The 12,480-nt window shown below is 42.0% G+C and overlaps 1 protein-coding gene across 2 annotated transcripts in view; it reads left to right on the top strand.

Annotated features, from left to right (window-relative positions):
* HAPLN3 (hyaluronan and proteoglycan link protein 3) overlaps window positions 1–12,480 on the top strand; it is a 62,128-nt gene that overhangs the window by 15,960 nt on the left and 33,688 nt on the right. For both annotated transcript variants that reach the window (XM_069222712.1, XM_069222713.1), the window contains exon 2: window positions 6,924–7,103. In XM_069222712.1, coding sequence (XP_069078813.1) covers window positions 6,968–7,103 — 136 coding nt within the window. In that variant the 5' untranslated portion in view covers window positions 6,924–6,967. The remainder of the gene's footprint in view (window positions 1–6,923; window positions 7,104–12,480) is intronic.

The following is a 12,480-nucleotide window of genomic DNA, read 5'->3' on the forward strand; positions in this document are numbered from 1 at the left end:
CTGCACACATCCGCAGACATACACATTTCTATCTATTTACTTATCTTACACGGTGCTCCTCTAACACAATTGGTTCAACCAACAGTACAAGTTATACTTTACAAAATACTTGTATGGTTGCTAGCAAATTCAATGCCATCTTTGCACTGAATTGTAGGATCAACCTGTTAAAAATAGAAAGAGTGACTATATGATTATTATCCCTAGAAGTCTAAATATATGCCACGACATTTGATCACAAATAATTATTCCTGAGCCCAATCCATGTCTGCATAAGCAGAATGAAAATTTCACTCTCTTGAATTGTGTGGCGCCACCCTTCTTGCACAGTTAAACAATACTTGAAACCGTTTTTGCAGACTTTTAATTATTTTCTGTGAATTGCTTACTTCATTAATATTTCTGGCTGAGAGACACCTGTGATTGTCTCTCAAGGCTCATATAATCATACTACCTACTAAAAGTCATCAAGCCTGAGATTATTTCTTCTGAGCAAAAAACAACAGATTGTATGTGTTAGAAATGGGGTCTTTGGTTGACAGTCAGGTTACCCCTTGTTCAAGCAAGGACCCTCACTCTAGTCAGGGTAAACGAGAATCACCCTTAGCTAACCCCTGCTGACCCCCTTGGTAGCTTGGCAGAGCAGTAGGCTTAACTTCAGAGTGCTAGGTGTAAAGTATTTGTACCAACACACACAGTAACTTAATGAAAACACTACAAAATGACACCAGATAAGAAAAATAGGAAATATTTATCTAAACAAAACAAGACCAAAAAGACAAAAATCCGACATACACAAGTCAAGTTATGAATTTTTAAAGATAAAACTCAAAAATAGTGCTTAGAAACACAAAATGCTTTGATAAAGTGTTAGCACGGCGTCGTGACGGAGTCGTTCTCAACAAGCCGACACCAGTGGCGCCAGACACGGAGTCGCATAGACCCCCAAGTATAGTACCTTTGGTGAAGAGTGAAAACAAGTCGATGCGCAAAGTCGGGGATCGCAGCGTCTGTGCGAAATGTTGAATCTGCGCACTTTGAGCGGCGTCGGTCACGACGTGGTTCGGCGACTTCCACGGAGTCGCGGACTTTAGCAGGGCTGCAGCAGCGTCTGGCCTGCGAAGGTCGTCGCGTTCCAGCGAAGATCACGGAGTCGGTTGAAGGCGGCGTCACCAGATTCAGCAGCGGCATCGGTCCGAAGTCGTCTGAAGTCGATTCCCTTGAATTTCCACCAGCTTTCCTTCCAAGGGCCCAGGGACTGGATAGGGCACCACCTGTCAGAGCAGGAGGCTCTCCAGAGACTCCAGGTGCTGGCAGAGAGAAGTCTTTGCTGTCCCTGAGACTTCAAACAACAGGAGGCAAGCTCTAAATCAAGCCCTTGGAGATTTCTTCACAAGATGGAAGGCACACAAAGTCCTGCTTTGCCCTCTTACTCTGGCAGAAGCAGCAACTGCAGGATAGCTCCACAAAGCACAGTCACAGGCAGGGCAGCACTTCTCCTCAGCTCTTCAGCTCTTCTTCAGGCAGAGGTTCCTCTTGTTTCCAGAAATGTTTTAAAGTCTGTGGTTTTGGGTGCCCTTCTTATACCCAATTTCTCCTTTGAAATAGGCCTACTTCAAAGTAAAGTCTCTTTTGAATGTGAAATCCTGCCCTTCCCAGGCCAGGGCCAGACACTCACCAGGGGGTCAGAGACGGCATTGTGTGAGGACAGTCACAGCCCTTTCAGGTGTAAGTGACCACTCCTCCCCACCCTCCTAACACAGATGGCTCATCAGGAAATGCAGACTACACCCCAGCTCCTTTTGTGTCACTGTCTAGTGTGAGGTGCAACCAGCCCAACTGTCAAACTGACCCAGACAGGGAATCCACAAACAGGCAGAGTCACAGAAATGGTATAAGCAAGAAAATGCTCACTTTCTAAAAGTGGCATTTTCAAACGCACAATCTTAAAATCAACTTTACTAAAAGATGTATTTTTAAAATGTGAGCTCAGAGACCCCAAACTCCACATGCCCATCCGCTCCCAAAGGGAATCTACACTTTAATCAGATTTAAAGGTAGCCCCCATGTTAACCTATGAGACGGACAGGCCTTGCAACAGTGAAAAACTAATTTAGCAATATTTCACTGTCAGGACATATAAAACACATTATTATATGTCCTACCTTAACCATACACTGCATCCTGCCCTTGAGGCTACCTAGGGCCTACCTTAGGGGTGCCTTACATGTAAGAAAAGAGAAGGTTTAGGCCTGGCAAGTGGGTACACTTGCCAAGTCGAATTTACAGTTAAAACTGCACACACAGACACTGTAATGGCAAATCTGAGACATGATTACAGAGCTACTTGTGTGGGTGGCACAACCAGTGCTGCAGGCCCACTAGTAGCATTTGATTTACAGGCCCTGGCACCTCTAGTGCACTTTACTAGGGACTTACTAGTAAATCAAATATGCCAATCATGGATGAACCAATTACATACAATTTACACAGAGAGCATATGCACTTCAGCACTGGTTACCAGTTGTAAAGTGCTCAGAGTTCAAAAGCCAACAGCAACAGGTCAGAAACAAATAGGAGGCAGGAGGCAAAAAGACTAAGGATGACCCTGCATAAGCAAAAAAGTCCAACAGTATGTCAGCTGTAAAGCTGTTAGGTTGGTGTTAAAGCCATCCTCAAATATTTACAGGCTTACACGTGTTCGATTTTAATCCCAGATTAATGCCAGCAAAAATGTCCTGTCAAATTTTAGGATATTTGTTTTAGACAAGTTAATCTTGTGTGGTTAGTGAAGTTATCTGTCACAAAACCAATAATGCTTTGAAGACCCAAAGGAATTTGGTTAATAAAGACCACGTTGTCAGCATACACAACCAGTGCAAGCAGAAAGCCCCTTAAATTTGCAGGAAATAAAGCTGCCTTGTTAAGGTGTGATGATGACAAATTGGTGAATTGCTTTGGAATAGTATCAGGGACCCCAATCATTCTATCTTCTCTAACGAGGAAGCATTATATCTACCAGGATCTGAAGCCAGTAAGGGTAATATAGACCCCTAATTGAATTTAATAACCGGATCTTCCACAGTCGGGAAAGAGGCACCTGCTGTAGACAGCAAAGGGTCGTTATTCACATGTTATACACTGCCAATGGAGATTAGGTCATTCTAGGAGAAGTATTATGGAAAATTAGAAAAGTAATTGCTGAAATTATGGTCTTACATAGAAACTCTTCACTGCTGTATTGCCTCTTAACTGGTAGCACGTTATTGGTGTATGCACTCTAACATTTTAGCATTTTAAAACAGCAAGGTAAAATACTTGATTAAACTTACCAAAAGAGTTGACCATGAAACAGTATGCTAAAAACCAAAGAGTAGATTTAGAAATTTAGATTGTAACAGTTGTGCCCCTTACCTTGTTTCTCTGTTGGAATGGTCTAATGGCTCTAAGATACACTCCACTTGACTTGGGGCTGAAGCTACATGTCAGTGTGTGATTATGTAGATGGAATGGGTGGGCAACCCTGAATTGGATCCAGTCCTCTCTCAGCCCCTGATCTGCAGCCCCTGGTGATGGCAAGTCTCAGGGAAGGTCTGTACTTATCCTGCCATTGTTCGAAGTGCGGTTTGAAATCACAATAATCAAGAAAAACAAAATTCAACTACCACATGTCCTTTATGTGGGGTTTGGGTGGGACTGCACTGTGACCCAAAAGCAGACAGGCAAGATCCAAATATCCCGTAGCCCCCAATCTTAAGCTCTAGTTGATAGAAAGCCTCGGTGAATATTTTTCAATGAAGGAAAAGTCAGTGAATGATAATGTATAGTTTACTGTGTATCTGTGTTCAGGTACATGTTTTGTGAGTGTGTTGTGTTTCTGGTGTAACAGCAGTCTGTTAGGGTGAACCCACCGGAGTGCTAGGTGTACATTGTTTATGTATCATGTGTGGCATTCACCACTGAGAGGCATGCTTACATCTATGTGTGATTGGCCATACCCTTGTGCTCCAAGTAAACAGTGCTGTGCACAAAGGGTGTGTTTGTAGTATATTCTGGCTGTCTTGTGATAATATGCACTTTGTTTCCCTATTGTCTTCAGTGTGCACCTCTTGTCCCTTGCACATCACATTGTCAAATAACCCTCACCAATAGACATTTGGAGGAATCCACTATTAAAACCTCCCCCTGACCCCTGCAACATTCATCCTATAGGACCATAGGTGAGCGATGTCACAGCATAGACACTAATGACAGGGGCAGCAGAATGAAAGGCATACTGCAGCTCCCTTTTTTTAACACAAACAAAATACCATTACAATTATGCAACAGTAGTACAACATTATACCACTGTACTGCTGATGGGACATGGACATGTGGCAAGTGTTTAGACTGGGGAAAACATGCAATGAGTGAACTGGAAAAGTAAACTGGAATGGACAAGGGAAGTGTGACAGAATGGGGTGGGGAAGAAGAGAGGCAAGTGGATAGTGATGAGGAAAGGAACGGGGAAAATGGGGTAATTGCAGCAGAGTTATGGGCAGCCGGAGAGTGGTAAAATATTGTATCCCTCCATGCAGTCTTTCAAAGGTGGGTGTGATGACAACAACATACCCTGGCATTCTCCTGCATGCATTCCAGCTACATGTACAGATAATAGGGCTTCAACACAAATTTCTTTACCTGCTCTGTTTCCCAGTGTTGTCCAGGTGTGTCCCCCACTCTGACACGTTGCAACAGCCCTATTGATTTATGTTAGGGTAGATACAATTCATTTAACCACTATTATTGTGGTGCATGTGGTACTCTACAGTGAATATCACCTCCTCCTACTATAACCAACAGGGAATTTTCAAACCGCCTTATCTATGCAGTGTTTTTATTGCCTCCCAATTCTATAGCAACATGAACAGATAAATCAAATTTTTCTTATCAAAACTATTCAGGAGTGCTTATCTAAGCTTTCAAGAATTATTTGGAATGCTACTACCTTACAGAGATATATGCACTGCCTCAAAGCATACAACTGAATACAAAGCAACAAAGCACCAACAAGAATTTAACTGCACTTAAAGGTTCGAATGTATTAAGGGCCACATGCACAAAAGTTTATTCTGGTCGCAAACGGGCCGATTCGCAGAAGTTGACATTTTAGCAGGACATTGACCCTAAAATATGGCTAAATAATCTGAGGCCTTGTTTTGCTGTGCAATGTGACTGTGTAAAATGCTATGCATAATGTATTTTGCTCACTTGCAGAATATTTTGAGGGTGCCCCTTACTAATACCGAACTGCCATGGTATGTATGAATATTCTGCAACAGAAATGCAGTCGCAAAACATTTGCACTTTATTGGCAACTTAAAGTTGGTGGTAACCCATTCGCAAATGAGAAGGGGTCCTCAAGGGACCCCTTACCCTTTAAGAATGTTTGTAAAAACATTTTTAAGAGCTAGCAGTGGTCCACCACAAAAGTGAAAAATGAATAGAAAACTTTAGTTTTTTTTTAAAAACACATCTCATTTTCCTTTAAGGTACATGGGCTGCATTTGGGCTGACTCCAGCAGGCCATTATCCCTGTGATTTTAGCAATTCCCAATGGGTCATAAACCAAGACCTGCCTCGTTAATATTCATCAGGTGGATCTATTTCCGACCCACTGGGAATCGCAAAATGTGCCAAAGACACATTTATACATTGATGTTTGTGATTACTAAATAGTGGATCACTAAGATTCCCTATTTGGTAATTGCAAATGATTACCTTTTTACATGTGGCCCTAAAAGTGTATAATATGGTTCATTACAAACCATTTATGTACATTAAATCACAATTTGTAAAAGTTGTTTTAAGGTTAGAGCATACTTTTACATTCAATTAAGTAGTTAATTAAGACTTGTGAAAAATAAATCTATTAATATATAAAGTATTTAAAAGAGAAGGCGTTCATCTAATGTAATAAGTACAGAGACATTCATCCACTTGATAAAGAATTGGTAACGGAGATCCCATGCAAGGTAAAATGTATTCTGCTTTCTTTAAAATCAAGAGCCAACAGTCAACACGTGTTTCACCCTTTCATGCCAAGCAGGGCCCTGCCCTTTTCAAGGCCAGAATATATAATTGACATATAACCACTTCAAAAAAGGAATAGCTAAAGAATATATTAGCGAGATTAATAGGGATGTGCACAGAACAGTCAATGTCAGGTATATCCAATCCAGGCTATCAAGTGAGGGCACTTTAGTAAACCACTGCAAACATTGCGCGATGTGGCCTAATTTCTGTTGTATGTCAGGTGAGCAATCAGAATATGCAGGAATGTGGAGATATGTTAAATGTAGGGATCTACGGATTGTATAATGGCAAAAAAAAAAAAGACAAAATGTCAATGAGGAGCGAGAAAAAATTGAGAAATTCCCAATGGATTACCACAAAGTACTAAAGAAGGTAGATAGATATTCTCACTGCAGTGTAATGAGGTCAAACAAAGTGGATGAATGTTTCTATACTTATACATTAGATGAATGTCTTCTCTTTCAAATGCTCCACATTTTAATAGGTTTGTCACTGGTTGTAATTAAGTACTTAATTTCGTGTAAAAGTATCCCTGAACCTTAAAACTGTGAATCACAGTGTGAGGGATCGGGGTCATGAACAAGGGGATACACACACATTTAAAATACTAACTAATTTGGCAATTACCTTCAGTTTGTAAATGTTGTATAGTTTTGTTTGAAAATCGTATGATTCAATGTGCATGTAGGTTTGTATTGAACATGCCTCGTTTTAATTTACATTAAACAAGCTTTTACATTTTAGCCAGACACTGACCCCAAACATATGCTACATAATCCAATGTCTTGTTTTATTGTGTAGTGTGATAGTGTGAAATGCTATGCATAATGTATTTTATTCCCTTGCAGAATATTTTGCGTCCCGTTCACAGCCATCCTCATATTCGTGAGCGATGCGTTTGGTGGTAGCAGCGGTGGTGATGCTTCAGCTGCTCGTCGGCTGTAGAGCCATCCCGTTCTACAATGGATTCTATTATGATCACATCCAGAATGGTGACGACAACAGTACAGGCAATGGAAATGGTGAAGGTACGTGGTGGTCACGTGTTCAGTGTCCATATGCAATAAATCATAAATGTATATAGATGGCTGAGGCCCCGAATGCTCGAGCGAGATACCCGGCTCTGGTTTAAATTTAGGTCATCTTGTTCCCTCGGCACTAAAGGGAGCCAAGCTTTCACGTGGCTTCTGACTGCCAACTACTCTCTCCCCTCCTGTGGCAGGCTTTAAAATAAAGCATCAAGGAGAGATTGGTAGCCATCTAGTGGCTGAATTGCAAAATGTGACACTAGAAAACCTGTTGTAGCTTCCCCACTTGGCCAAATTGTGTGATGTTTGTCAAATATTTAGTTTCATGAAGACTCCTTTTTCTACATTATTATTACATATAAGAGCTCCTTCGAATACTTGAGTTGAGGAATTGCACTGTACAAAATCCTCTTCTATTTGAATAAAAGACTATAATTTAGCTGCATGTCTAATAGCAAATTAGGCCACATATTGAGCACACATGACAAGTGACTTGCCTCTTAGTTCACTAATGCCATTGTCGTCCAGTGGTGTAACGAAACTTGAGAGGTGCCCCTTCAAAGTACATGGAAGGAGCCCCCCGACCCAGTCAGGAGCTTTCAGACCATGGACCTGCCACCTGTGCACAGTGCTGGCTGTGTTGAGGAGCCCCCTATAGCTCAGGATGCCCCCACACTGCGGGCTGCAGGGGCTAATGTTACTCCACTGTTGTCGCTGGGAGAGTTCATGTTTAAAAACTATCACTTTTAATAAATGCCTTTCAATTCAGGGATATAATCTGATGTACTTAGGTGAAACACTTCTGCATGTTAAAACTCATCTTTTAAAATGTTGAGGAGTGTGTGTCCTGTTTTTACATGATTTGTGTTGCATGAGTTACAGGTCAACTATTTCCAAAGCTCAGCTCATGCACAGCCTCTTAGAACCAAGCCAGACCCTTGGCACGGCTCTGCCTTACTTTCCCTGTTCATTTGTAGGCTTTTCAACCTCTATAAATGCAATGGGTAAAAAATGGTGAATATCCTAGGAGAAGAAGAACTTCCTCTAAACAAAAAGGATATAAGCCGTGGCACAGAGCGCCACCTACTGTGATGAACGAGAATTTATGTGCTTGCCTAAGTGGCCCTGACAATGTTGCCTTTTTCATTCTACATTTCTTTATCAACTCCATAGTTGTAGTACCTCTTTAACATATAATTGGTCCTTGTTAGCAGCAGCTGGGCACTTCTCATTCTGTCCCTGATGTATGACAAACAAGCAATTATTATTTTGCATATTTTATTCATAAACTGGTAGTGTCTCTTAACCCCAATACTGTTTTGCTGGCTTTTATCTTCTGTCTGTTGGCTACAACTTAAGTTTAGATGCCAAGCGACATAATGTTAGTTGCAGTATCTAGCCATCCCTTGCTTCTTAGCTAAGAAATTGTAAGCACAAGCCTAAACATAAGGCAATTAGAGAAGGGGAAGGAAGGGAAAGGAAGTGTTTTTTCTCAGCTTCACCGCCTCACTGGGTAAGTCAGGCAGGAAAATTGCAAGTCAGCTCGGAGTTCTCAGCCCATAGAAAAGCACAAAGCCTCCTACCTCATGTTTTTTTGGTTATGGAATTCCTTAATGACTTGCAATACACTCACAAATGCAATACAATTTCAGTAACGTCATTGATAGCCTGCATAGCTTCCAATCTGCAGGTTCAGTTGACATTAAAATGCTGGTGTCTTTAACTTTTAATTGAAGTGCATTGGACTGAATGTAAGGTTTCAGTCTCTTCTCATTAGTACTGTGGGTATTACCAACGTTTTGCAACCTGAGTCTTTTCTGGGTTTACACGCTGAGCATTATTTTGCCATCTAGTGGGTGGGTCCAGAAGAACATAAGTAACCATTTTGTGACAGGTTTCAATAGCTCAGTGGATTAAGGCAGTAGCTCAAAAGCCCTCCGTGTAGGGAACAGCCACAGGCTTCAATTTCAATATAAAAGCTTAGTATGTTGGGAGAGACAGTCTACGTGCGTGTTGCGTGACATAACTGGAAACGTGGAATGTTTGAAAGCAAAGGGACATTTACTCCCAATTTTACAAGAAATCATTGCAGGAGTAGTCTCAAAACCGCTGTAAATAGGTATTTAAACCCTAAAATGTTCTGAGCAGTTTACTGGACTTTGGTAATTAAAGTGCACCATTGCACTATATTTCACACCGGTTTGTGGGCGGGGGCGGGCTATGTTCAAACTCCCTGTGCAGTGACCTTCAAATCATACTGATTTGCAAAATCTGTCTATACCAATTTGCTTAGAATTGAAATGTCTACCTTTATAATTGGCAACAATTGGTTTGTCGCTGTCCATAAAACAATATCCTGTCCTTGCAGCACTCAAAGGTACAGTTCTGCCATAAATACGTTTCTTTAACCAATTGTCATTGTATCCCATTTAATAGCACTTATCGACCTTGTAAGAATGAAAACAACCGTTGGTCCTGCTGATATTGAACCTCACGACCTGCAGGTCACATATAGATAACTGCAGCAATCACTTAAATCACTGACCTATTTTGCCAGCTCTAAAATTCTTTGTTATTTCTTTTATTCACTCTGCATCAATATTCGGTGTTTTGTTACAACACTCCCACAGGACTGTGGGAGTGTTGAAACACAAATAGAGAGGAGGGAAGAGCACATGTGTTTTGCACGTTGACAAACCCGTCCCGGGAGGTGCCAAACATGTACCTTACCTGTGCGCACCTTGAGACGGCGTTGCGTCGCAGCGCAATAAACTTCCCCCCAGCCTTATTTCATCTTCAGTGCCATCGCAATTACCAACAGCACAAAGGGCCAGATGTAGCAAATAAAAAATTTGCGAGTTGCAACGTGCGAGTCCATGCGACTCGCAATTTGCAACTCGCAAATTGGTATGCAGTACGGTGTCTCAGACACCGACTGCAACTCGCTATGGGGTCGCAATGACCCACCTCATCAATATTCATGAGGTGGGTCGCAAATTGCGGCCCCATAGCGAGTATAGGCACTCGCAAACATGGAGGCCTGCTGTCGTCAGCAGACCTCCATGTTCGTGACTGCTTTCAATAAAGCAGTTTTTTTTTTTTTAAGTGTAGCCCGTTTTCCTTAAAGGAAAACGAGCTGCACTTTAAAAAAAAAAACGAAACCTTTTGTTTCGTTTTTTTTTTTTCAGGGCAGGTAGTGGTCCCTTGGACCACTACAAACCCTGAAAAAATATTTTTGGGTCCATTCACAAAGTGGAAGGGGTCCCATGGGGACCCCTTCCAATTTGCGAGTGGGTTACCATCCACTTGAAGTGGATGGTAACTGCGACACCATTTGCGACCGCATACGCGGTCGCAAATGGTATTGCATACCACTCAGACTCGCAAATAGGAAGGGAACACCCCTTCCTATTTGCGATTCTGAAATGCATATTGCGAGTCGGTCCCGACTCGCAATATGCATTTCTGCATTGGGAAACGCGTTTAGCGACTCGCAAACGGCAATTTTTGCCGTTTGCGAGTCGCTAAACGTTTCCTACATCTGGCCCAAAGTTCTTAGTGTGAAGACGCACATCGTGTTTTTCTAAATAAATTCAAGCATAAGCACGACTTCTGTCAGTACTCCAAAAGCACTGGCATTTTCTCCCAGTACGCGACCGATTTACCTGCATCCCCAACAGCTTCAGAACATGCCTCCGGATTTTCCTACTCAATTTGCCTGGGCCCTTATGTTCCCGCGCGCGGAGAGCTTTATGAAATGCATAATTTGTGTTTTTCATTCCAAGCTTTCCTGCTAGCAAATTTTAGATCATAATTACGGGGTGCTTTATATATTTCAATTAATGGGATTATTGTTTGGTGTGCTTGCGGTGCATCTTCACGCCCGAAAGCATTATCACCTTCATTAAATATTGAACACATCTAATGGACGATCTCTTATATTGCAGCCATTTACTTGAAAAATATTTGTGTAAAAGAAAACACGCGCCTGGAACCCTAACGTTTGTACTTGAATTCATAGATCCTAAGCAGGAAGGCCACAGAAAGATCTGTGTCGCTGCTTACATGCCTTCCTGTGACAGATTTACAGACCGCCTTTAGGAAAGGGTTCCCGAGTGAGGTCATATGACAGCCAGCAATGCTGGCGTGTGGGTCTGTGGAGAATAAATTATGGGAGCGACGTTTAGTATTCTTTTGGTGAAAAATGTTTTTAAATGACCTTTCAGAGTCCCGAACCATTCCATTGTTGTACGAATGGGACTGAGGTCAAGGTTTGAAAGAGGTTGCAAACATGCTAGGTAAAGAATGAAGGCTGAGTGAGGTAGTAGGATGTAAGCCTGGGGTTAGTGGCAGGAAGGAGACGAACAGGAAGGAGGGCACAAACACACACCTTCTTGGGAGAAAAAAAGAGACAGAGAGAGAGGTGTTCCGAGTAACTGAGAAGGATGCACTACTTTATAGGGGAACGGGGATAGTCCTAAAAGGCTAGTGTGTCTACAAGGTGAGTAGGACTAACATATGTCAGTTGCATCTGACAGGCGAGCAATTTGGCCCAAGCACTACAATTCTTTCATGTGAAAGGGGCCTGTTGCTGCTCAGACAGACTTGACACTCATCTGTACCTGCCAGGAGCCTGGAGGAGAGTACCTTACATCCCAATGATGTCTCATATGTCACAGCTCTACTACCCACCATTCTCGAGTAATCACAGTCACCGCCCTTTCGAGGAGTGCAGATACTTCCTTCAAATCTAATTGGAGTGGGGGAAAGTCAGTCACCTATCACATATTCAGGCGCTACCAGTCTTTCACTAGCTCTGGCAAGTCTGGAAACATCGCTGTTTTTCCTAGATAGTTCAGCCTCTGTCACTTTCTGGACCTTTTCAGTGAAGATAGGTCAGAGGGTTAATGTACTTGCTGCAGAGATCTGTACGTAATTTTTCTGGTCACAGTTCTTATTCATAGTAAGATAGCTTAGTGGGTTAAAGTGCCTAGTCTAGCTTTCTGAGTCTAACCTTCACGTCGCAGTTTCACATTCTAGTACGATGATTTATTCTAAGGTTAATTCATGTGATGCAGTGATCTGTGTCCCTTGCCAGGCAAGGGAACTTCAGTAGAAAAGATTGGTAGGTTAATATTCTTTCATGGAAATATGAGTGCAGTATAGTGGTCGCAGAGTTGAATTCTAGTGAGATCAAGGAAGAGGTGAAATTGATTACTGCAGATGATCCTTCTGCAGTCTACATGTGAAAGGTTATCCTCCATCTAAAACAGGACAGGGGTTTAATGTGACTACTGCGGAAATGTGTATGTAATTGTGCTTTACATTTTCAAATTCTAGTAAGATAACTCACCTGTTTATTGTGGTTACTTGAAAG

This window comes from Pleurodeles waltl, chromosome 3_1 (genome assembly GCF_031143425.1).
Source record: "Pleurodeles waltl isolate 20211129_DDA chromosome 3_1, aPleWal1.hap1.20221129, whole genome shotgun sequence".
Lineage (NCBI taxonomy): Eukaryota > Metazoa > Chordata > Amphibia > Caudata > Salamandridae > Pleurodeles > Pleurodeles waltl.